This window comes from Tasmannia lanceolata, unplaced genomic scaffold (assembly GCF_043159265.1).
Source record: "Tasmannia lanceolata isolate RefF3 unplaced genomic scaffold, GAP_Taslan_0.1 ptg000020l, whole genome shotgun sequence".
Taxonomy (NCBI): Eukaryota; Viridiplantae; Streptophyta; class Magnoliopsida; order Canellales; family Winteraceae; genus Tasmannia; species Tasmannia lanceolata.
Genome location: NW_027518697.1, coordinates 10,384,920 through 10,410,959, shown reverse-complemented (window position 1 = coordinate 10,410,959; position 26,040 = coordinate 10,384,920). Strand labels below are relative to the sequence as shown.

Here is a 26,040-nt window from a genome sequence, read left to right as displayed (position 1 = left end):
ATATGTGAAACTACTTTTTGGTTGAGTTTAGTTTGTTGTATATCTAAAACTCTTGGTTTGTCATAAAAGGATTCATGTTTTCATTTGGATTACAGATCTTTTATGATGTAGACCATATGGTGATGTGGATGATTCAATATTTTGTTTTGAACATTATATTATCTATCTATTGGATTGTGCTATATGTAGAACATAGGAGGAGATTGTTGGGTATATGATATAACCCATGTATGTTCTAATATAAGCCCAGTAAGATAATGGACCGGTGTAGTGGGCCCACATGGGCTAAAGTCCATTAACCCGTCATTAACCCTAGTGTATCTCTATATATAGAGGCTGGGGGCAACAAACTTGGTATTCCAAATTAGATACCTTGGGTGTAATGCTTCAAGCAACCTCTTACTTGACCTAATTACTCTAATAGAAGAAGATTGTAATCACAGTGCTGAAAGGGATCCAAGATTGAAGAAGTACTGGAGACCTGAAAATTGAAATCCTTTGAGTCAAAGTTAGGATGTAAACTAATCCCTAAAGAATCTTGTGATTAATGGCACTAGGAATAGTTTAATAAAATCTAAGAGAGCTAAGAAAGAACATAAAAGTCATCACTCAAGAGTTGGAAGAAGGAATATTTAAAAGAGAAAAGAAACCATGTGGCAAAGGGGTTCACGATTGACCATGGATCGCCACCGTCAACCATGGAATGAGCACAGTCAACCGTCTAGGGAAACCTACAATGGTTAGTTTCCAACGGTAGTTCCACATTCGACCGTGGTTTGTTTGTGGATCATCTGATCCGACCGTTTGAGGTGCCGTAACAGCTATTTCTCTTCCAAACATCTATAAATTGACCCTTGGGGTCCCTAAACATGAAGATAAGACACTTGGGCTCAATTGTGATTGTAATACTAAGTGTTAAACCCCTCGTGACATAATTTTCAAGATCTTGAGGGTTAGATAGTATTACTTTGTAAATTATTTTGAGAGTTATTGCGTGAGCTTTATTTGTAAACCAACCATGTGACAAGGTTCTTTTTGTTTTGATCTTCATTGTATTTAGCAGATCGGTATTTAGCAGCGCCGCATCAACCTTCGGTGCTTAACGAGTTGACCTTCACATGTAAGAAGATCCGTCTAGTGGAGCCACAAGGAGGTGATATTCTTGTGACAGTGAACGTAGGCCACGTCTGGCTGAAGCACTATAGAATCTCGATGCACTCTATCTTTATCTCTTTGTTTATTTCTTGTGCATTGAATTTTGTTTTCAAGTAATTTATTATAATTTGTTCTTACTCTATAATTGAAATTGTTATAAAAGAACAATTTTTTTAACTAGAGCCAAAGCTCATAAGAGTGGAGCACATGAGTACCGCACTTATGTTGGCAGATCCCCCTGATGAGATCCCCCTAATCAAAGGCTTCCCACCAAAGCCCTTCGAGATAACATAGCGCGCATGATGTTGGTAAATAGTTTTGATAGCCTATGACCGTGGGAGTGTATTGTTTAGCTACACACATTATTGTGATCTCATTTTGTTCTTTCTGATTCTGACATTTTTGGTTTCTTCAGCTACACTATTGTTGTTGTGCATGCTTTATGAGCTGCAGACTGTTTGTTGACTGACTGTTGACCATATTCACATTATGGATGTTTGCGTTCGTAAGAAGTGCTAATGATATAACCATAGGTTCAACTATCGGATCGACCTCGACATCTGATGGTTGCCAATTCCCTGTGTGGGACCCATTCGTTTGAACCAATTAAATTTCTAAGACAGATGCTTGGCATAGCATATAATCTAATATCCGAAATTTAATATTGTGGTTGATAATATTGAAATCTAATGATATATTCACCCACTTTTCTTTCCTGGGTCACCACTTCATGTACAAAGAGTAATCATAAATGCACCAAGTGGAATGGCCCGGGGAAGAAAAGGGGGCAGATTTGCAATCTGACTAGGGATGGGGTGTGGGTGGAGAGTTGCAAATTTACAATGCAATGAGACGTGCTACAAATTGGGTAGCAAATTTGCAAGCGCTGCTAATCACACTATCTGATCCAGTGATTAAGGGAATGTTTGCACTGCAATAGTAGTGTATAGATAGACGTATTGGGCACAAAGAAAAGAATGTGGAGTGACCTTTTTGTAATACAATGATGCATGCCTATTATTAGCTTGTGGGTCGTCTCTTTAGCTGATCTAGATCATCTATCTTATGAGCCCAATGGTAGCTCTGACTGTGATTGGGCAATCATAGTATGGCCAACATCAAAGGGAGTGCAGAACTTCCTTTACAAAGTCTCCCCTCTTAACTTGCAAGTTCAAATTAAAAGAAGGGGAAATGCTTTTTTTTCTTCAATCTTCACGATTACCTTTCATGAGATTTTTCTGCAAACCATTGTTCCAGCATTTTAATGGATATGCCAAAAAATTCTCATAATCCTATCAAGGTCTAACTTAGGATTGGATCCGCCTATGTCTTGGTTACAATCTATTCGGATTCCTTATTGGGTGGATCCTTTTCGGAGTGTTTTTTGGATCTACTTTGTAAATTTAGGCCCTGGTCTGTTTTGAATCGGACCCTGTTGGAAAGTTTCTAAAAAGTCTAGTGTTTCTAAACTTGATAGAATCCCTAAAAGACAATGATTGCTACGTGTAGGCTTGCTAATTTGAGTGTGGCCTTGCATGTTTAGAAACATTTCATGTTCATAGGGTTATATCTTAACTTTGGAAACGTTTGGTGAAGGAAACTAAGCTCAAATATCACTTTCTATTTAGAGCTTAATTGCCAAATGAATTTGGGCACTTTAGGAAAGCTCTATGGGAGCTTTTGCCTATAAAAGAGACCCTTGGTTCCTCTTGCCATACACCACAACACTAGAACTCATTGAGAGAGAGAGTTCACTTTTGAGAGGTTTTCCATAGACCTATTAATGTGCAAGGTAAGAGAAGATCAAGGGGTGTTTCCGAGTCAATCTTGTACTTGGAAAAGGATCAAAGCATCGGCGGATTGCAAAGCTTCAAGGTACGTCCATGGTGAAAGGTACTTCTAACCCATCTCGTGTGAATTCGATTTTTCTTTGTTTTTTAATGCCCAAGATCCGAAGGGATCGTTAAAGTTAATGTTTTGAATAACAGACCCTCCATCAAAGTGTTCTAGTCCTATTTACGTTGTACACAATTAGGGCCTAGGGTTAGAGGAGAGGAGAGAGAAGGGACTCGAGGAAGGAGAATCGTCTTCGTAACAAAAGTGGGAAAATACAATGTCGCTTTTCATTTTGAGTAGGGTCTACTAAAAATACCCGTCATGAATAGACAAATATAAACAAAAATTTGGGGCACACTCCATTCAGCTGTAGGACCCCTCCATTGAATATTTTGAACATGTCTGGACACAACTCGAAATAATTTCGGATCTTAGGACATGATCCAATGGACATGGATCGGGTCATCAAGGTTCGGATCCTTTGAATCTATCAGACCGTCTGGCTCCATTGACAGTGCATGTAGGTTCAAAGAACACGGAGAAAGAAATGGAAGAGAAGATAAGGGCCAAAAGGTCCATTTCTAGATATGGGAGGAGACTGATGTCATAGCAAGTGGGAACAAACCATGTCAAAAGAATACAGAGAAGGATGGGGAAAAGGAATAGAAACACACCCCCTACCACCTTTATCTTGTTACAAGGAATTAAAGGATTATGGATGTTGGAAGCATAGATCTTAATTCCATACCTTTTAGATTCTCATCCAACATGATGGAGTGCACCTAGGCAGGACTTATATTATTTGTTATGTCCTGAACTTTAGGTGAGATTGTGTGAGGCCTTGAATAATTGAAGAAAAAACAAAAGTTATAGATGCATCCCAAATTCCCAAATTCTTCTTATTGCTTCTTTCATTGTAAGACCCAAATCAGCAGACAAGAATGGACTGGAATTAAATAAAAAATTTAGGTAGGGAAGCAAATCCAATGGGTCTCTCAAAGCAGTATAAAAGGAGACAAAAGAACAAATAAAATATATGAATAAATAAATGGGATTTCTATTAAATTGGCATGTTGTTTGGGTCAGCAAGATCTGAGGCAGGATCTCAGGATTAAAAAGCCTTCACATATTCCACACTTTGGCATTTCCTCCTCTGCATTGGTTCTGGTCTGACTGCACAAACCCATTACCTTTCTCTTATACTGTAATCAATAAACTAAAATTAAGTTAAAAGTTTACTAATTATGAAATGTAGTAGTTCCAAGAACCTTGTCTAAACTCTCACAATATGGGTCTTATCATTTCTAGAACCCAAGTCTCTTGTACTTTTTTTTAAAAAGGAAATGATGAAAACTCATGTTTCAGATTTCAGCTTCATGGATGCCAAAATACATCAAATATTTTTGGACAAAAAGGGAAAAAAAAGAAGGAAAAGTGAAAAAGACCCACTATGAAATTGCAGTAATTTTGCAGAAAGGGTATCATGGGCCATCTCAAAATATGGAGATTTTTTTTTATTAATGCTACATGGCATCAGCAAGTAAATCTCTCAGCTGTTGTAACATATGAAAGATAGAAAGATTGCCACTTCACTCCATTTGATTTTATCCTGCTGGCAACCACAATAATAGTAAAGTTCTGCCTCATCTTGCATCACACAAATGATTTTGGTGCATCATCTTCAGAAAACACTTAATGACCTTTGCCTATGCCCATTCTTGCAAATCAATGGAGAAGATACTATCACTTTTAGACAACCTGTTATTGATAACGACACCCCAAAAGAATCCATGGGTTCTATATTATCTCATGAAAAGGCTGCTGATGTTGGCACTACCATGTTTTGATAATTGCACTAACTAATCTTGTCTTTTAGTATTTAAACAGCTGTCAACGGCTATTACAGGTCCCAAAGAGCTCTAAGAAGCACATTAAAAATAAAAGACAATCTGAGTTTGTGCAATTATTAAAACATGGTAGTGCCAATATCAGTAGCCCATGAAAAATCTCATGGAACTGTACAAAGCCCACAAACCCTCATTTGTTACAGCCATTCATGACATAAGAATTTTATAATTTTTTTTTTTTTATTTGCTCATTTGCTGAGGTTGTCTTGTTTCCCATTGCATTGACAGGCAAGAAAAAAAAAGGCCAAGATCTCTGAGATCTAGACTCTTACAAATGTTTCATCTGAGTAGAAGCAAAAGATAAAAGAAAATATCACCATGTCTTATTCCTACTTTCTTCCCTGCAAACCTATGAACAGAGAAAGGAAAAGAAAACGAGTGAGTGTTGATAAGAATAAAAAATAAAAACTTTGCATTTTGCTCGCAATCAGAGAGGCTCAGATTACTCAACTGGTTTTGCTGAAGCTGGCTTCCCAGGAAGAGATTTTTGTAAAAAATTGAAATGTTTCTGCAAAGCAGATTTTCCCTGGAAAATGTGACAGGTCTAGAACAAGTTAATCTCATCAGGACAAAGAAGGGAGATGAAAAGAGAGAAAATCCCAAAAAGCCAGAAAATACCTTTAAATGGGTTGCAGAGAATCCTATTGAGAAGTCTAAAACATTCTCCATACAAACTTGCTTATTGGTGGGAGTGAAACTGCTCTGTTAAAATATCAATAGCCTATAAGAAATGATCCCCAACAACAGTAGAAAAAGAAAGCAAAGAGGTGAAGAAAAATGATGTGAAGAAAACTTTGTACTTCTCTACTTAGTTTCTAAGAAAAAATTCTTTCTGTCACTTGCCTTGGGGAAGCTGAATACATGAGAACTTGCAGTATCATCAAGAAAAGAAGGGTGATGCGGCTCCTTTATTTGAAGCCTTCTCCTCTTATAACTCCTCTTGGCCAATGCAGTTGAACAGGTAGAACAAAAACATACATTCTCATTATAATATTCATCATCTTCATGGAAGTGTGGAGGGCCAGAAGAAGCATCAGAAACCATGGATAAATCCTCCTCTTCCTCTTTTCCTTTCTCTTCTTCGTCAAAACCACCACCACCTTCAATAAACCTATCATTCTTGATAGGAAAAGCAGCTTTCTTTGTAGAAAGAGAACTGGGTTTTCCAAAAGTTTGGTCTAAGTACATGGTCCAACCAGATTCACACCCACTGGTGCACTCCAAAGGATCCTTGTCCATTCCCAACATTGTTCACAATGAACTCCTTTTAGTCCCTCTTGATAAAATAGCAAGAAAGGGGAAGAGGAGATGAAATGAAACGAGGTTTCTCTCTTCTCAAGTAGTTGAGCTTGAAAGTAATAGTAAGTAGAAGTAGTAAAAAGAGGAGAAGAAATCCAACCGAATCCCACCCAAATCTCAGACCCCTTTTGTCCTTGCTCTTATCTTTCACTACCTTAATTTTCTCAGAACAAATGTATCAATAAAACCTTCCATTGGATTTGGGCTTTTGTTGGTTTTTGAGGGAAAAAGTACTCTCACTCACTCACTGTGTTAGACTTTTAGTAGAGGGGACTGGAGAAAGGAGATGGAGCCACAACGGCATCACATGCAATACAGCAAGGCACTGTGTACGCTCTAACCAAAACGGGGTACATTGTCCATTATTTCCTGGGAAATGTACCAAGTTGCCAAATAACTTTGGCAAAACTACAAAATTGCCACGCATGTCCATTGTGTAAAGGTAAAATTACTAAGATCTCATGTTATTTTGGCAAAATTACTACATTGCCAACTGTAAAAAAAACTCACAGCACCCCTTGTAAGGTTAAAATACAGAATTATGCTTTTTTTCTAAAACTATTACCTGAAATCCCTTGGTTCAAGCTAGGCGCCTAGGCCACGACTTGGATGACTGCACCCCAAAAGTTATGTCTAGCTGCTAGGTTTTTTTTTTTCCATGATATATCGGTGTCTCTAAGCGGAGATGAGGGTGAAGTAGCTAAAAATCAAGGAACAAAATACAGGAAACTAGTATCTACAGTGAAGAGAAGTTGCTAAAAATCAGAAAAATGTTGATCCGATTTTGAGTAGAGTTTTTTGTTTCTAGATTTTTAGCTACATCTCATCACCAGAGATGCTAGTTTCTTGGATTTTGCTTCCTTATTTTTAGCTACTTCACTCTCATCTCTACTTGGAGACACTGATTTGTTACAAAGAAAAAAAATCATGGTAGCCAAATATACACTTAATCGTCCATTTTTTCCGTCTAAATGCGAAATGCTGCGATCATGACCCCTAAAAATATTTCCTTTTTCATCATTGTTCTCAACATCCAATGAACAATTTATGAGGAATAATCCAATGCAAATTAACTTCACGATGAAGTACAGACTTTGGATGGTTCTTCTTGAGCATCCACTTCTCACTGACCAAACGATCCTTGTCGACTGAATTTGTGCCTACAAATGGAAGGGTAAAATGGGAAAATTTGTAGGTTGTTGGTAACACACAATTGATCCCACGCAATCAATTGTCTAAATTAGACATCCTAACATATTCCAACTTTCTTTAAGTAGATCTACTTTATATTACATTAGTTTGCATCATTGTCACATGAAGCTTTCATAGCTCAGTTGGTTAGAGCACCCGTTTAGTAAGCGGGAGGTCTTGAGTTCAACTCTCAATGAAAGCAAAAGTTATTTTAGACTATACAGAATTTTTGGGAAATGATATATTTGACCCTACTTTTACTTGGGACAGCCCTCAAAGTACAAAAAGGGTTGAATAGATCACTTCCCTTTCTTTCCCTTCGGCTGTTTTGTATTGTCGTCTGCATCCTTGAAAGACAAAGGTGATGGTGAACAACTAAACATTACCACAAAGGTGATGGTGAGCAACTAAACATTACCATTGATTCAGTTGGCCACCAAAAGATTTTTTGGGTACTTTTCATCTGAGGAAATGATATATCCACTACTTGGGGGGCTGTCCCAAGTAAAAACAAGGGGTCGTGAATATATCACTTCCCCTTATACATTCTTTATTGATGCCATCTGCATTTTATGATTGATCAACGGCTAAGATTTGTCAACTGCCACCACTTTGTTCGCGGGGGCAACCATTAGATCTGGCCAATTTTTTGAGGAAAAATTGAATATTTTTTCAATTTTTTTCTAGCTTTCACCCAATTGAGCCTTTTCATTTACCTTCTGATTGTGTCGGACTTATGAACTCCAATCACGGGATTCCGTTTTAAAAGTGTTTTCCTTTGGTATCTGAAGAGCTGTCAAAAGGTTATTACGGGTGTGTTCTTCAACCTTCTTTTGGAGTGATTTTCCGTTTTTAGCCTAAAAAAATGAGAATTGTGTTCTCTAGCGATTTCAACAACTCGCCTAAAAATTCATCCTAATTTTTAGGCATTAATTTCCGGAGTGAAAGTTTATTGTTTCAAGGAATCGGGCGCTATTTCACAGTTTTCCCCTCTCCCCACTCTCAACTTTTTAGCGTGAAAGAATTTTTAGAGATAGTTAAAAATCACAAGTCCAATTCCGAATGACTAAGGATAAAAATTAAGGCCCGTTTGGATGCCGAGAAGATTTTGATTTGTATTTCTCACATTTGCAGCCCCTTTTTGCATTATAATTTGGATTGGATTAAATTCTTGGATTTCTAATTCAGTAGCTGACAGTGAAAAAAATCAGATTTCTAAATTTGCTGTGAAAACAAGAAATTGGAAATCCACAGATGTGGCAGTTTCCTTCACCCTCTCTGCTCCACAGCCTCTCCCCTCCACTAGGAAGTACCCCCTTCCCTCTCTGTCTCCCTATACATGAGCTGTTGGATCTATTCATTTTGTATTAAAACTCAATTCCAAATCCAAATACAAAATGGGAGGCATCGGGCTCTTAATTCTGACAAAAATCTCGCACCCTACATTTCCCAAAAAGCACTTTACCAGCCAATTAAAGAAGAAAAGACAGCCGAGTTTGTGCAAATATCAAAATATGGTTGTGCTGATAATATTTTCCTTATTAAAACCTGGTAGTCCCAAATTCCCAATGTCCCTAGCTAAAAAATGGGTCAAAAGCTTTACATGCAAGAAAAGGTTATACTTGGATGTGTGCCATGCTTTGATGGTTCGATCTATAATAGGACCCTCGGATGCCCCTTGTTTTCTATTTCCCCCTCTTTGAAACGATGGAGATTTCACAGCGATTATGTTTTTTTACCCATTTCCGCTTCTGGGTTGTACTCTTCTCCATGTTAAGTTCGTTATCGATTGCCTCTGTACATGAACTCTCCATAGGTAATCGCTCTCTCTTTCTTTGGAAATCTAGGGTTTTATTTTTCTTCTTTTCCATTCATATTTCTAGAGCTCTCTTACACTGCAAGAAATCATTTCATCAACTTCTTTACAACTGGGAAAAAGAAAAAGAAAAATGAAAATTGACACTCCACATGTTTTGATAGATTCACCCATCAAACCTTTTTAACTGGGTGTGTAGCAATTCCTAACCAGACCCAGTAGCCAAATGTATGAAGTTTCTATGTTTTTGCCTCCATATCCATATTATATGAATTGTGCTAAAAAAAAATGAAAATCATGGAAAATTTTGCCAATGGAGATGATACTTACAAATCTCATGTTTTGATGGATTTACCCATCAAACCTTTTTCAACTGGCTGTATGGCAATTCCCAACCAGGCCTACTAGACAAATGTATGAAGTTTCAAATAACAAGATTGGGGGTATCTTTGAAAACAAGGGGTTTATTTTATTTTTTTAAATAAGGGGTTGAATGTATCAGTTTATTATGTTTTTGCCTATATATCCATATCCATATCCATATTATTTGAATTTCGCCTTTTGGGTTCTGCAGTTGGTCATCCTACTAGGTTGCAGCTATCTTCTGGCCAGGCAATGGAAACTACTAAGCCTGGTGCGTTGATTTTTTGTGAAAGAGTTCACATTCGTGGCTTGTCGAGGTTTCAACATCTGGGAAAGTATGCCAATTCATTGAAGGTGAAGGTGAACATTTCTGAGCAAACAAGTTCAAGAGTTCATCCGCAGAATGTGGAGGTCTGTCTCCACACGTGAGTTTATACAAATGCCCCAATATTATTTTTACTATAGATTTTCTCTTATCTTGCTACATCTGATTTTCGCCCAGTTCAGTTAATTTCTTCAACATTTCATATTTACATGGATCACTACTGTTGATAATAAGAATAGGGTCCTAATAATTTCTGGGTTATCACTTAAATTAATGAAAAAGTAATAAGAATAGGATCTTAGGCCTGTCTGGCACAATTACCTTCAGTAGATATGTATTTTCAGTTCCATTGTGGACAGTTTGTCTTGGAAATTTAGATTTCTAAATTATAGTGTCTTCTGTTAATTGTGGTTGAACACGTACCACCAAACACACGTTGATATACAAAGAAATGGTCTAGAGTCTAGACTGTCTATGCTGGACCCTACTCTGGATGGTCTATTGTATGAAATTCACACCGACCAGACTATTGTAACCTTTTGATTGATTGTCACTAAATGGAAGCTTCTTGTTCTTATTATTTTTTTGAATGGCAGCACTAAATGGAGGCTTAGAAACAAAACAAAAAGGGGTCAATTGTTCATATTCATTGGGCAAAAGTAAATGAATTGGATGGCCAGGATCATCTAATCCATGTGGTCGCTGTACCATCACTAATCAATGGTAGGGTTCACCAAGCATAGATCAGGACCATTAATCTTTGCAGCCAACTGTAGTTGGTGTTGGATGATTAACGCGTGAAAGTAACCCACAATGTTTTATCATTCAAACAAACAAAAAAAAGTAACCCACACTGGTTTATTCATGATTGAAAAACAACAGACTGTTCAAGTTATCTAATGCCAACCAGATGCAATATTGCTTTTGCTAGGTAAATTAGTTACAATTTTGTATTTCTTTACAGGAATGCCTCTCTTGGCTTAGGGATGTGCGCTCAAGGTAATTGGGAGAAGCTCGTTAAGGGTTCATGGGTTCGATCCATGTCACCTTTCGACAGTAGGTTTCTAGATATACAAATGGCTGGTCAATCATTGGAATCTCTTGAGGTTTCTACTGAAGATGGTAATTTCCAATATTCCAACAATCTATGCACTATCTATCTCTGGTATACTGTAGCTTCTGACATTGCTAACATATGTATTTGCAGAATTTTTGTTATATCGTGTCATATTTTTGGCCTTGGGAGTAGTTTTGATGATATTGGCCCCTGCTCTGAGCAAGTCACTAGTTTTCTACTATAGCAGTGCAATGGCTGTTGGCATCGTCCTTGTGATTTTGATCGTCCTTTTCCAGGTACTACCTAATTTTTTCTCTCCAGTTCATTTATGTCGTGTTAATCTTGTTTCTACTAGCTTAGTTGGATGTTTCTATACTTCATATGGGTTTGTACTTGCTCTGTTGGATGTTTTTATGTTTCTATGGTGATGGGTTAAGAGAGCAAAGGGGAGGAAGGGAGAAGATAACATAAAAGGAAGAGCTGCCATGATAGACACGTTGGAATAGAAAGCAAAGAAAATTGACAATAGAGGTCGAAAGTGGAGATAGACGAAAAGGAGAGTAGAAAGAGGAATGATATTGATAGAGAGTGGGGAAGGACAAGGGAAAATGATTGAGAGAAGTGTGCTGGGAGGGAGACAACATATGGAGGCACCCTAACTTGCTAGGATTTTGAGGTTGCTCAAGAAAGGAAGAGGAAGGGGGTGTTGGGATTTTCATGGGATGTTGCTAACATGCACCTAAATATTGTGATGTGGCCATGTGGGTGCTTGATGTCAACTTAAGTGAAGATATGTGGTCCATTTTTTGTTTTGAAAGAAAAGAGACAAAGTGAGTTGCTATACATTCATCGCACTTAAATGATGCTTATGTTAGCAAAGAAAAGAGGGATTAAGAGAAACAAGAAAACAATGGAGAAAACCCTGGAAAAATCATTTACAATGAAAGAAAAGAGGATCGAATCAATTAGAAAGGTGAAAAATGAAGTGAGTTTCTTGAAGAATGTGGGATGGAGGGGAGGAGATGTGGCTTTAGAATGATGGGAGGATGATCACCCTCTAATCTTGATCGTCCCGCTCTAAAATGGATACCATGTAAAATTGTAAATTCTAACCAGAATATGATGAACATGCCGAAATAGAGAAAAGAGAGAAAGGGACTTCGTATGGAGTCTCAATTCAATTCCATTTAATCATCATCAAAATAACATAATACTAGCCTTATATATAAAAACTGGTCAAAATGACCATGATAACCCTAGCATAAGATTCAACTACTAACTGATTCCCCCTATTTAAATTCAGCTCTTCTAATTCAAGATAAGCTGTTACTGAAATCAAACTAATACAGAACTCCTAAAAAGGATATAAAACTCAAAGAAACTGAAGTTCTCAATAAAACCTATTAGAGCATCTCAGAAACTCTATGAGAAATCTCAATAATTCAATTCAGTTAGGCTCCTGCATTTTTAGCCCAAAGGACCAGAAGTGAACCCCTTAGGATGTTGTCAGCATGCTGTAATGATGATGTCATGGTGACAGTTTGTTTTCTAGTGCTTTATTTTTCTTAAGTATGTTAAGGTGCTGTTTGGCCCACTGAATTTACATCAGGAGTCCCCCAATAACCCAATCACAGCGGCATGTGTGAAAAATGGTCGTGTTGACTAAAAAACATGTGACCGGTTTGTACCCTGTGATGTTTTTTTGGAAAAGATGTACATTGCAATGTGGCTCATTCAAATTGCACATGCTCACTGGGCTATTGTGCCCACTGCAGCTATCACATTTTCATAAGATAATTGGTTTTAGAAAGCCATATTGTTTTTTTAGTGTTTTATTTAAGTTTAGAACTTGTTATATTATATCCGACCAGTATCACATATGAGCATCACTATTCCATTCTACAGTGAATTGGATTTTTTGGTACTTGTTTGTTACTCTGTGTTGTGCTTGATTAACTAATTCAGTAAGTAAAAATGAAAGTAGGAATGAATCAATGAAATGCAGTAGATCTTCACTTGAGAACTTATAAAATTGATAATTTTGGGCTTTCTAGCACAAAATTAAAATGTGAGAACCCCTATTATAAATCATGATTCTTTTCAATATGAATAACCTTTGTAATTTGTTTGTTGGCAGGGGATGAAGCTGCTCCCAACAGGTCGGAAGAGTTCACTTGCAATTTTTATGTATTCTTCGATTGTGAGTGTTAATCTTACAAGTTGTTTAGCTTCAGTTATTGTTCCTTTTTTTTTTTCATGAAAGAATCTCGTCTATTAGCTGCTAACATGGTGTGGTTTCTATGGTAGGTCAGTGTAGGCTCTTTTCTTCTCCGTTATTTGTCTGGATTGTTGCGCTCGGTGCTTGTTGAGATAGGAATTAGTGAAGATATATACAGCCCTGTACGTATGCTTTCTCTGTGCTATATTCCGAATCCTTACCTTGCATATTTACTACGAATCTATATGGGTCATTCTTGGATACATGATCTTCTGTGTATATTATATTATTTATATATTGATGATTATGTTGGCTTGAATAAATTTCGTATTGTTGGATGTAAATTTGTACATTGATCGTAGTGAATGAGGTCAAGGTTGTCAACTGTAACCCTTGTGATACCAACTTGGATTTCGTGGTTAACTACCAAAGCAACTTAGATAACTCAGGATTTTATCATGCAACATGAGATCAGAATTTGGATGTCTTTGTTGTTTGATGTTTCTGTGTCGCAAATTTGGTTCACCTAGGTTGCATGGTGTAGTATATAATATATATCATGCTATAATCTGCGCAAGTATATATTCATTGGCCCAGCTTTTTTACTTTATTATCAATACCTATTATCTTCCATTTATTCTATTTATGGTCCTCTGTGAAAGAGTGTCTGTGAGTGATTGAACCTCCAACCTCAAGGTTGAACAAAGCCTTATCGAATTGAGCCTAAAGGCATTGATGTTCCCACTCCCAATCGACAATAAGGGCACACCCAGGGTTTTAAATTATGGTTCCGTTTTCAGTTTCGGACGCCACGGAAATGGGAACTTTTTTTGTTTCGGTTGGAAATTTCGGAGGAAATCCTGTAAAATCACATAAACCTATGGAATTTAAAGAAGATAGAATTTAAAGATGAAACTTCAGAAAATGGTAGAATAAGCACAAATGCCCACTTAGAAACCTTCACATAAGCGAGACAACCATCCGTAATGGTTTTAAAACATTGAACACATAGCTTTACCTTGCCTCGCACTAAGGTGGAATGTGACGGTAAAGAGAAACATGGCTCAAGGGGACTCATCAGACACCGTCATAAGAAAAGTTTAAGGTGCAGTTCTTTTGACTCTAGGGTCACCTTGGATAGAGTTCTTACTTTAAAAAAGGATGTTGTCCGACTCATGAAATCTTCTGAGGATCGGGTTTTAGAGGAGGATATCAGTGAAAAAGGTAAAGGTGATAGTGCTTATTTGAATTGTCTGGGGAAGAAGAAGCCTGTGTTGAAACCCTTGGTGATGAAGGTTTCAGGTGTAGGGAGGGATCGGGTCTAGGGCGGTTATTGGGGTAAGCCGGTTTTATAAGTTACCATTGAAGTTGGGATTTTGGGCTTGAAGATTAGGGTTTGAAGGGGGAAGGATGAGGGGAGTATCATAGTCGTTAGGGTTAGGGTGTGGAGATTAGGATTTGAAGGGGAAAGGATGAGGGGAGTATTTTAGTCGTTAGGGTTAGGTTTGGAGATTAGAGTTTGAAGGGGAAAGGGTAAGGGGAGTGTTATTGTTGTTAGGGTTAAGGTTTGGAGTATACTTTTCGGATGAGAATTGAATGATTTGATTCTAGTGGGGAGGAGGATTCTGATTTTTGGGTTAGTGGAAGTAGGAATTGGAGAGGATGGTGGAAGGAACAAATATATTTTAATGGGGACACGCCGGTGTTTAGTGGTGGAACGAGGTGGAGGCCGCCAGAGATCGGACGATGTTGTTGGGTGATCAACTATCGTGCATGGTTAGGGGCGCACAAAAGCTCTGGGCCTTCGAGTGGGATTTTTGAAAATCGGATTTACCAGAATGTGGTAGAGAAGTCCGTGTGATGTGGTGGGTCACGATCTTGACTTGGTGGGCCCCATAATATGGCACTTTTTGTTGGATTCGATACAATTGAAGCTATTGGGTAATGTAAGGGGTAACGGGTTTTTCTTTTGGGCCAAGGAGAATGCTCTTGGCCAATTCATACTATGTAAATCTGGTGGGACTACTGGTCCCCATTGTAAATTTTGCTTGTATGAATATATTTGTCAATTTAAAAAAAATAAAAAATAAAAATTGAACACATAGTGACATGCATCGTCGTGCATGTATGATAATGGGGACACGCCGGTGTTTGGTGGTGGAACGAGGTGGAGGCCGCCAGAGATTGGACGATGTTGTTGGGTGGTCGGCTATCGTGCATGGTTAGGGGCGCACAAAAGCTCTGGGCCTTCGAGCGGGATTTTTGAAAATCTGATTTACCAGAATGTGGTAGAGAAGTCCGTGTGACGTGGTAAGTCACGATCTTTACTTGGTGGGCCCCACAATATGGCACTTTTTGTTGGATTCGATACAATTGAGGCTATTGGGTAATGTAAGGGTAACGAGTTTTTCTTTTGGGCCAAGGAGAATGCTCCTGGGCAATTCATACTATGTAAATCTGGTGGGAGTCATAGTTGTAAATTCCGTTTTGGTCGCCATTTCGTTTTGGCCACCGAAACGGAATTTCGGTGGGATTTCGGTCATTTCGGTGCATTTCGGTTGAAACTTTTCGTTCACACAAAAAATATATTAAAAAATATGAGAAAAATCTAAAAAAATAAAAAAATCAATAGAAAAAGATGAAAAACTAATAAATAGTCCAAAATATGTGTCCCAAAAGGCATATTCATTACTTAAACACATAAAGTCTTGCACAAGTGCAACTGATAGTCTGATACATAGAAAAACATTAAAAAAAAAAGATACATGAAAATGAAACATAGACAATAGCTAGTAGCAACAACTCTCAGTCATCATAACCCGGATGATCATACTCAATGTCTTCTTCGTCGTCGTCGTCGTCGCCGCCGCCGTCATCACCACCTGGACCACCAGTATGGACATCTTCTTCAAGAGGCATGAGAAAGTCGTCGTTGTCGTCCCCGGCCCCAACCACAACAGTAGGTGCTTCAAGATTTTCCCACCCAATGTCTTCCGGCGTGAATATGGCATCTTCTTCTTCTGCAACCCAATCCATCATGACATCCAGATGGTCTATGCTCAAAGGGTCACTAGTGGTAGATGATTTCCTCAACAAGTCCCTGAAAAGGAAAACATTAAGTTTAATCAATGTCAAAGGTTAAACTTAAAAGCTTAAAGTGATGAGGTGAGAGTTGAAAATATAATATTACGTTGTATACCTTTCTCGAAACTTAAGATTGTAATGGACAAACACCAAGTCATCTAATCTCTGGTGCTCCAACCTATTTCTCTTTGCAGAGTGAATGTGTTCGAAGGTGCTCCAATTCCTTTCACACCCAGTCGCACTGCAGGTCTGACTGAGAATTCTGATCGCAAATGTCTGTAATTCTTCCACGTCACCTCCGAATTGATTCCACCATGCAACTGTAAAGTAACAAATAGTAAATCATTATTTGTTGAGAAACTGAAAGTTAAAATGAATTATACTTAATTAAACAAAAAACTCAAATATACCTGGTCCCAACTTCGTTCGGTTGCGGATTGCAAACTTCATTCCAAACATACCCTTAGCCTCTCGATAATCCTCAATCTGATTGGTGATGAGGTCTTGTGTACCTTCATCAGGTACCAGTCGAGTGATGCATGCCAACAAGCCTCTGGAGACTTCACTGTGCTTAGAGAAGGTAGGAGTGAAAAAGAGAGCAGGGTTAAGAAAATATCCTGCTGCATGGAGGGGACTGTGGAGTTGCCTATCCCATCTTTGGTCGATGATCCTCCAGATGGGATTGTAATCTGATTTTCTCTTCAACCTCTCCTTGATGTTCTCTTTGGCCTTATCCATAGCCTCATATAGGTAACCCATCGCCGGTTTGTCCTGTCGATCTACCAAGCGCAGCACTCTCACTAAAGGCTCGCTGATGTTTAGAATGTACTTGCATTGGTCCCAAAAAGATTTATCCAACACAGTACTAACTACCCCTTCACTCAGTGGGTGTTGGACAAACCTACTAGTACTATACTCATCAGACAAAAACATCTGCTGAAGTGCTTTCCGATTCAACACCAGACTTTGTATGCTAATGAAATTTGTAGCAAATCTGGTTGCAGCAGGGCGGCACAACTCCTTCCCTCCTGTGAACTTCTTCCTCATCAAATTCAAGAGGCTTCCATGGTTGTAGATGAACTTTGTAATCGTTCGAGCCCTCTCAATTGTGGTTGCTATGTGAGGAAATACAGTCGGTTTGCACAGATGCTCCAAGATGAGATCTAAGCAATGAGCTGCGCACGGAGTCCAGAAGAATGTACCAAACGCGGCTTCTAGTCTTTTCCCAGCAGCTTTGTAACTTGGCTCACTGTCAGTTACAAATTGCACCACATATTCCGGATTCACCTCTCCGACAATCTTTGCAAAGATATTGTATAATTCATCGGCATTCTTCACTATGCCAGATGCATCAACGGATTTGAGGAATATGACTCCTTTAGGGCAGTACACCAAAAAGTTGATTAGGGAACGTTGTTTGGTGTCTGTCCATCCATCTGCCATAATGCTACAACCAGTGTATCTCCACGACATCTTAATTTCCTCCAAGTAGTTGTTTACCTCATCCACTGTATTCTTCAAAATGGGACCCCTTAAAGCATGATAAGTAGGTGCCTTATAACCCGAACCCACGGCATTCACAGCGTCAAACATAGGTTGCCAGAAAGGTGAATTGGCAACGTTGAAAGGGAGATTGGCATCATAGCAAAGCATGCCAACCGCCATGTCTGCTCTATCCATTGTTTCTTTAGTAGCCAAAGCACTTTTAATGCTTGGCTGGGCTCCAGGGGTTGTTCGTGCTGCAAAGAAATTCCTGATCCCTCCTGTGATTCCCTTCTTCTTCCTTTTTGTACCACTCGGTTCTACAAGAACTTCCTTACCTCTTCGTTGAGGGACTTGAGGCAATTGTGTGCCAAGGTCTTCTTCATCCTGCTCTTCTTCTTCGTCTGGTGTGCCATAAAAACCTCCAACCTCTGCTCTGGATATGCTCATCCTAGCCTTTTCTTTTCTCTTTGCATCTAAAAGGTGCTTCATTCGATATTTTACATCTTCAGTCACTTTTTTGCATGATGCTACTTCACCAGGAACAGCCGCTAAATGTTCTTTCAAGCGGGTTATACCTCCACCCGATATGACTTTGCCACAGAATATGCAAGTTATTTTATTTCTTTGACCCGGAACCAAGGTACCGTAAGACCATGCTGGGTCATCCGATCTAGCGGGTGCCGAACCAATAAAGGATGCTCCTGCAGAAGGTCCCGAACCCGACCCACTCATTCTGAAATGAAGTAGAAGAAGGGGAAAAATGAATTAGAAGAAAGAAAATTGAAACAAATTACAAAAAAAGGAAGTAGAAGGGGACAAATGAAGTAAGAAATAAAAGAAAGGAAATGGAAAGAAATAAAGAGAACCTTGGGGTTGAACTTGAGTTGAAGAGAAGAAGAAAAAATTAGCCTTCACTCACTTGAAATAAGCCTTTGGAAATAGTTCTTGACTTCTTGTAGTGGTAAGTTGAATGTATGCCTTCCCTTTGCTCCAAAATAGACTTGGATTGAGTTGAAGAAGAGGGTAGACTTGTAGGAAATTTAGTAGAATAGATAGTGTAAGTGAAAGTAGAGAAGAGAAGGAGAATCACTTATGTGAAGGTGGAGGAAAAGAAGGTAGGGAAAATGCTATTTATAGAGTTTTTTTATTGATTGTGCATTTAAAAATGACTAAAATACCCTTCCCAACAGCTATAAACGGTCACATTTTGAGGTTAAAATGGTCAAAAACCAAAAAGAGCCGTTGCAGGGGCATTGTCGTAAATTCTGCAAGTCAAACTAGCCGTTATGGACGATTTCGGCCGGAATGGAGAATTTCGTCCATTCCAGACGAAATTCCGGATTTCGGAAAATTTCGTCCGGAATGGACGAAATGGAACGAAATTTCGTCCGAAACGAAATTTTGTCAATTTCATTCCGGAATTTGAACGAAACCGGTTCGTTTCGTCCATTCCGGACGAAACGAAACGGTATTTACAACTATGGGTGGGACTATTGGTCCCCATTGTAAATTTTGCTTGTATGAATATATTTGTCAATTTAAAAAAAATAAAAAATAAAAATTGAACACATAGTGACATGCATCGTCGTGCATGTATGATAATTTAACACATACTAAATTTCACATGTAATTCATATAAATATTTATACATAATACATGCACAATATTTCGCATGCATTCATATAAATTTAAGTATGTAATGCATACTGATGTAGTATACCACTATTACGCTTACGATTTTGGTTGTTTCGGTTCCGGTTTCGGTGAGGATGGAAACTGACATTTTGGTCATTTCATGTCAGTTTCGGTGGAAATGTAAAACCATGGGCACACCCTTGGAGTTTTGTGAGATCCCACGGCTGGGGTGGTAATAGGTCCCCCATCCGGTTTTACCTAGGAAATGTGTGCGTGCGTGTACGCATGGGGGTTGGGGGGTGGCAAGTCTACGAGGGAGGTCTTGATGCCGTGACCACAAGCAGAGTTGATGAAAGGGACGGCGGAGGTGATGAGAGCAGAGAAGATGGGAAAGCTTCTGGTTGGCATTGATCTTGCAGTGTAAAGGATTTCTTAATTCAACAAGAAATCCAACAATTAAAAACAAACAAATATCCTGCTAATGAAGGGCGAGGGTGCGGAGTTGGGTTTCTTGTCCTGGCCTTGACCATGACCATCATCGTGGCCATATGCTTTTTGGCCAAGAAAGTGAAGCCGAAGGCGAAGCACTTTGCCTACAAGTGTCTCATCAAGATCCCTTCCTGAAGCTAGAGTTTGAAACTTATCCGATACCACTATGGGTTTCATCTGCCCATTTGTCGGCGTCCCATGCTAGAATGAGTGGGAGAATCACATTATTGAACTCGAACTCCCTGGCCTCCAACTCACCAGCCAAGTCCCCTCCTTCTAGGTCTCTTTCTTTACTAAGTGTTTTGCTCATATGTATTGTTATTGGAGATGGGTTTATGCACTTTACCTCAATTTCTTCCCAGCTTTGTGTTTTTTATGAAGTTGAATTTCTTTTTCCTTAAAGAAATTTTGGACCCGAAGGATATTGCTTTTATTTTTATAATTTGGAAAATGATATGGAAACCGTGAGTACAACCCAGCAGAAAACCCAACAATGGAGAAAGCTTCTCTCGGTTGCCAATTGTCGTTTATTTTATTTTTTAAATCTAAATTAGATTTATAAAATAAAACCCAAGGCACTTGAAAATTTCCACCGAAACCGACACAAAACTTTCACCATCTCCAATGAAGTACAAATTGTTGATAGATACACTGGAATTCCTTGAATTGATGACTTCGGGACTTTATGAAATTAAGGAAGTGTTGGCTGCACAAACACAATCAAGGCTAAAAGCAAATCCAAGTTGAATTAGCTCCCATTCATCTGTGTAGTGTGGAAGAGGCATATATGGCTGTCTTATAGTTTCAGGGAAAAAATGACTGGACAAGCTTTCATTTGAAAAATTACTTGAAATTTGAAGGGGGCTACTGCTCGACATTTGTTTTCCTGCATTACCTATTGATGTCTTTTAGAGATTTTGCTGTTTGTAAAGAGTTCGAAACCTCTCCTATCCATTTTCATCACTAACTATTGAAAGAGTCGAAATCCTTTTTCTTTCTTGAATGATTAGTCAAATTCATTTTTAAATATGCATATAGATGTAGCTAATCTACATTAATTATGCCTTGTAATAATTTATACAACTTTATAATTTTCAGATAGTGACATGTATTAATTACATGGTATCATTATCTAAAAATGGCAAAATATGATCTCTGAATAACTAATAACTAATATTACGCTGTTTATTTTGCTTCCTCCTTCCTGTTTTGAATTCTGAGGCATCCTCAATGAAGTGGAGTTTTCATAGATTTATGATATACAGGCTCTTTACATTCTCTGAGCTTTAAAACAATGCAATCTATTTGAGATTTCTCATTAGTTGAGTATTCATCTATTTTCCTTCAACAGTTGGCTCCACCTCATCTAGCAATCAAACTGTTCAACACATACCGTCGGTGAAGATCTTATAAACATGATCCATAGGGTACTAACTTCAATAATGATCAACAGAAGTTCAATTTAAACTTTTGGCACAGGGTCTGCAATCACATGCTGCATAAGAACTAAGAAGAAACTTGGTAAAACTGCAATATCTCACCCTACTTAACACAACTAAATGGGAGTGAAGTGTTTAATGATCTGTGTGGCTTAATTTAACTTCAACGCAATCTCAATGAAGCTTTTGTTTTCAATTTAACCCTACCCGGTCAAAGAAAGTTGTGCAAACAGAGAAAATACCCTAAAGATGATAGTTTAGACAATTGAAGTTTTTTTGTTTCATCCTTAAATCTATGATACGTAATGATCAAAATTTGTAACTTCTAAGATTTGCAACTTCCCCATTTGTCTCAGGACTTGACTGTCCATATTTTCACCTAGTAATTCTAATGTAACTTAAAACTTCCAACCTTCTCAGTGGTGTCTCTTTTCTCTTTTTCATTTTGAGTAACACTGTTATTTGCGACCTGCTTATCATGCCTTTCAGTTCATTCTGTTGATAGCAATGGATGTTACATCATAGTTAGTTTTAAATTTGTTATGCAATTAATATTGGGGAAACTTGTGTTACTTGTTTCATGTCTATTTTGCAAATATATGTACCTCTGATGATTGATGAAAATCAATGATCAAGATGCTTTGCTTTTCCAATTAAGTGAAAATCACAGGTGGCAATATTTCTGCTGGTTTTCCTTGTTCTGGCTGGAGCTTGGTTGGGTTTTTGGAGTGTCCGTAAAGTTGTTCTGACTGAAGATGGATCTGTTGATATAGATGTAGCTCATTTTGTGGCATGGTCCATCTGGATTCTCGCTGCTGTTATGATTCTTCAGGTATGACCAAGCGCCTTTTAGTGATTCAATTTTCATCAAATTTTTTATTTGTATAAATTTTTTGTTGGCCCAGTGCCTCTATCTAATTATCGTCTAATTTTGTCAACTATTTATAAAATTTTTGATGATTTCATTTGTAATTTTTTTTTGAATGGTATGATTTCATTTGTAAATTAAATATTACAACTCAAGTTCGTGTTGTGTGTAGAGCTCTCTGGATACCCTATTGGCAGCAGAAGCATTGGCTTCTGCAGTAATGCTCTCTTTAATATCAAGAAGGATTAGAAAGTCAAGATGTTTACGTCGCCTGTACAAGTAAGTCGTCGCATGATCCTGAAGTTTCTTTATCATCCTAATTAAATAATTTTTTAGTCATGACCTTGAGTGATTTGATCTTTCTTTATCATCTTAACTAAATAATATGAGACAACTACACAAAAAGTCACTTCCACGATCAATGGTAAAAGGCAAATTGTTGGTCCTACATGAAATCAAGACCGTTGAGACTGTAGAACATCATTAGGCAACCGGCATGGTCTTAGTCCCTTCCGGAATGGACATCCTAGGCATAAGATAAAGAAATACAAACATCATCAGTTTAGCTTTTTAGGAGGAACCCTAAGCAAGAAACGATGGATCAAGGACGTAGGATCATATGATCAAGGTGTTCTCAAAGGCGTTGGGCCGGACTTATGGTTTCAGTTCAGATCTACGGATCTGATGACATATATGAGGGAGAAGTGGGCCCAAGTTAACCTCTTGTACGTTAAAGCTTAGTTGTTAATGGTGATCCAAGCTGTACATTACAGGTTAGAATTACCCTTAATCTGCCTGGGTGAGACATTCAATACAGTAGCTTCATTCTAGGGTTGCCAAATCATCTTCATTTCCCCTTTATCTCAATCCTGTAGCTCCATATCGGAGCATCATGCCAATAAATGTTTAACTTGCCATGTGGCATGCTTCTAGTTAAGATGCCCCTTGTAACGTATTTGTCACTCCTGAATAGATGTTATTTTTCCATGTTTATTGTATACCTAATTGTATGTGTGCTGAGCATTTTATTATTGATTGGCATAAAGTCCAGAACGGCAAAAAGTGATAGATAGGATTCTTCCTTGGTGGCTAGTTGGGCCCAGTAAAACCAGAAACCATGGAACGAGCTGTTACCCAGCTGATCAAATGATCATTGAGCTATAGTCCCACCAACACCTGAAACCATGGAGCCGACTGTTTACCCAGCTGACCAAATGATTACCGAAAAAGATATTTCAGACTTGAATCAGAAATGTGGGTTTAGAGCGCGAAGTAAATAGGAGCTCTGCAGTTATCATTCCTGAAGTTAGTTTAGTAACTGGATGGATTTTGGTTTGATCTGATTGACCAAGCTTTGGTGATGGACTTTGAGCAACAGGATTCCTGTGAAATCCATTTGAGGCCAGAAAAAGCCATATGCCGTGAGGGAGGGAGTTCAAGATTGGTAGATTGAAAACATCCAGAAACCAAAAAGTCCATCCTTTGGTCGCATTCGGTGTGGCCAAGGAAGCTTTGGAATTATTCGATTTCCTGCCTCCTTGAATCTGCTTCTTATTTTTGTTTTGTTTTCGAGTTAGTGATGCTTTTATCTTCTTGTACCCGACCATCTCAGTCTTTTCTTTGATTAATTAAGTTTCCTACCATTCAAAAAAAAGAGTGCATCCTCCCTACACCTTGTCTCCTTCCTTTCTTTGCACATTCTTCTCTTACCGATATACCCAAAGATCAGTCTGAATGTCTTTAAGATGGAAAAATGAATATCTAATCAATCGGATTTGTAATTCTGATGTGGGCAATCCCATCTAATCTGTACGGCACTTGGCAACTTACTTTTTGATATCTTTTCTTACTTGCATTTTGGGAGTATGTAACAGTTCTGCTATATGGTAATCCAGCATTTAATCTCTCCTTTGCTTGGAGCCACTGATTTCTATAACTTTTATTGTTCATTGCTAATTGTTGTAAAAATGATATAATATGCTAACATTTGCAGGCAGTTATTCAGATCAGCAAAAAGCATTCACGGAATATTAGAAGGCTTTCAGGATTTTTGTGCTGGATACATGAATGAGTTTCAAAGTCCGGAATCCGAGTTTCGTAGGCCTCGATCCAAACACTTTACAATGGGTTCCTGCACTTCCCCTGTTCCAGGTTTGGACGATCCTTGTATTAGTGTATTATCATTCAATGATATAGGAAAGATCACAATCGGCCAGTCAGCACACATGCTGTTTTGACTTTTGACCATAGTCACAAATATTCGTCTCGGCAATTTATCGGAAGGTGTATCTCGGGATATTTTAATATGAAGATTTGTTTTTTGATTGCCAGAACTACACTTAAAATATGAAGATATCTAATTGATTTTTTATGATCTCGGTAAAAATTTTGACATTTTATTAAAAAAAATTGTAAAATATCGTGATATTTTAAAGAAGGGCAGTGATAAATCGACTCCCCAGATGGATAAATCGACTCCCCATGTGTCTTTCTCTCTCCTCTTTCTCTCTCTAACCTAGAGGAGAGAGAAAGACACATGGGGAGTCGATTTATCACTCCCCTTTAAAGAATATTGGAGGCATTTGTGACTATGGTTTTGGCTTGTGTTCTTCATTCCAAGGTTTAAAATTTCGATTTCGGTACCGGTTTCGGACTTCGTACTCAAGATCGAAATTCCGGACAGAAATTTCGGCCGAAATTTTGTAACACTTTAAAAAAAAGAAAAAAGAAAAAAGGCATCTTCTCGAAATTTTGGACCGAAATTCCAAAATTTGGTAAATGGCGGAATTTCTAATTTCGCCAAATTTCGGTTTCGGTCGAAATTTAAAACCATGCTTCATTCTAATGGGAGTAATCCTTGCAGGTTTAAGGAAGACTCCCACCCAGCTATCACATACAGAAGCCTATTATTCTACCTTCCATACCACTCCTGAAAGGAAGAGATTCTCGGAGGAAGAATGGGAGTCATTCACCCGAGACTCCACTAGAAAAGCTTTGGAAGAGTTAGTTTCTTCGCCCGACTTCTCTCGATGGGCTGTAGCGAATGCGGAGAGGATCACTTTGACTCCAACCGAAGAAAGCAATAGTAAAATGAAAAGAAGGCGAAGGGGCAGGTGGTTACATTGGTTTTAGTCTATGATTTCCGCCTATGTTAAAACAACTGCTACGATATGGAAAGGTTATGATTTGATGTAGGTCCTGTAAAATATGTTCACTGTTTGTACACAGATATTACTTTCATTTGTATTATATTTTTTCAAATTTTGATTGAAAGATGCCATGTGATTTGATTATGAGATGCAGGTTTTTTTAATAGAAACAGTCAACTGCAACAATTTGATGGTTCTTACTGGTCTGAGATTCATATTTAACAGGCACTAATAAGAACCAGCAGTGGGAGGACCCATGGCACATGTGTAATGATGGTCAAAGCCGTTGATCTGGTAATCCAAAGCAAATCCATTTAGTGGGCAAGGACAAACTTGTTTCTAAAGTGTTTTTTTTTCGATGATAAATATCAGACTCCCCTCACACACAGGTTTTGGGTCCAGGATATTAAGCTCCTGAATCATTTTCTTACATTAAAAAGGGAAGTATTACGTTGAAAGCTTTTTGGGTGGGTCTACTTCTAGTCCTATAATCCTTTAGCGTTAACTTATGAAGTAGAACTTGGATTTTAAAGGATCTGATGAGATATACGTAAGACTGAACAGTATAGTGAAGGAAACCTTAATTTTTTGGGTGTGACGGTGTTCTTCTAGGATTACCTTACCTGGTTCTGGGTATGCCCGGACCAGTCGTATTGATGTTCTGTAATGCAGGACGGGGCTCCTAATCCCCGTTGCAGCAAATACATCAGCTGAATAGAGCCGG

The 26,040-nt window shown here is 38.3% G+C and overlaps 3 protein-coding genes and 1 non-coding gene across 6 annotated transcripts; 2 read left to right on the top strand and 2 right to left on the bottom strand.

Annotated features, from left to right (window-relative positions):
• Positions 1-5,059: 5,059 nt before the first annotated feature.
• Positions 5,060-6,493, bottom strand: LOC143854764 (protein SOB FIVE-LIKE 5-like). Of its 2 annotated transcripts, none has more exons than XM_077364868.1 (4): positions 5,742-6,493; positions 5,517-5,600; positions 5,350-5,442; positions 5,060-5,247 (listed from the first exon to the last, which is right to left on the bottom strand). In XM_077364868.1, the coding sequence occupies exons 1-4, from the start codon at positions 6,144-6,146 to the stop codon at positions 5,212-5,214; spliced, it is 618 nt and encodes a 205-aa protein (XP_077220983.1). In that variant the 5' UTR covers positions 6,147-6,493; the 3' UTR covers positions 5,060-5,211. The 2 variants fall into 2 exon arrangements, with proteins under 2 accessions (XP_077220983.1, XP_077220984.1); XM_077364869.1 differs by having other exon boundaries at positions 5,350-5,424; positions 5,742-6,488.
• A 1,023-nt stretch (positions 6,494-7,516) lies between these two features.
• Positions 7,517-7,590, top strand: TRNAT-AGU (transfer RNA threonine (anticodon AGU)). Its single transcript has one exon. It is a non-coding gene; the product is annotated as a tRNA-Thr (tRNA).
• Positions 7,591-8,968: 1,378 nt separating this feature from the next.
• Positions 8,969-25,465, top strand: LOC143854112 (uncharacterized). Of its 2 annotated transcripts, none has more exons than XM_077363896.1 (10): positions 8,969-9,204; positions 9,779-9,992; positions 10,857-11,014; positions 11,100-11,245; positions 13,087-13,149; positions 13,257-13,349; positions 21,970-22,131; positions 22,340-22,446; positions 24,161-24,318; positions 25,031-25,465. In XM_077363896.1, exons 1-10 carry the CDS (start codon positions 9,060-9,062, stop codon positions 25,297-25,299), a joined length of 1,515 nt encoding a protein of 504 aa, XP_077220011.1. In that variant the 5' UTR covers positions 8,969-9,059; the 3' UTR covers positions 25,300-25,465. The 2 variants fall into 2 exon arrangements, with proteins under 2 accessions (XP_077220011.1, XP_077220012.1); XM_077363897.1 differs by having other exon boundaries at positions 8,970-9,204; positions 9,779-9,978.
• On the bottom strand, positions 15,836-18,483 carry LOC143854111 (uncharacterized). Its single transcript, XM_077363895.1, has 3 exons — positions 16,662-18,483; positions 16,367-16,571; positions 15,836-16,267 (listed from the first exon to the last, which is right to left on the bottom strand). Exons 1-3 carry the CDS (start codon positions 18,466-18,468, stop codon positions 15,973-15,975), a joined length of 2,307 nt encoding a protein of 768 aa, XP_077220010.1. The 5' UTR covers positions 18,469-18,483; the 3' UTR covers positions 15,836-15,972.
• Positions 25,466-26,040: the final 575 nt, after the last annotated feature.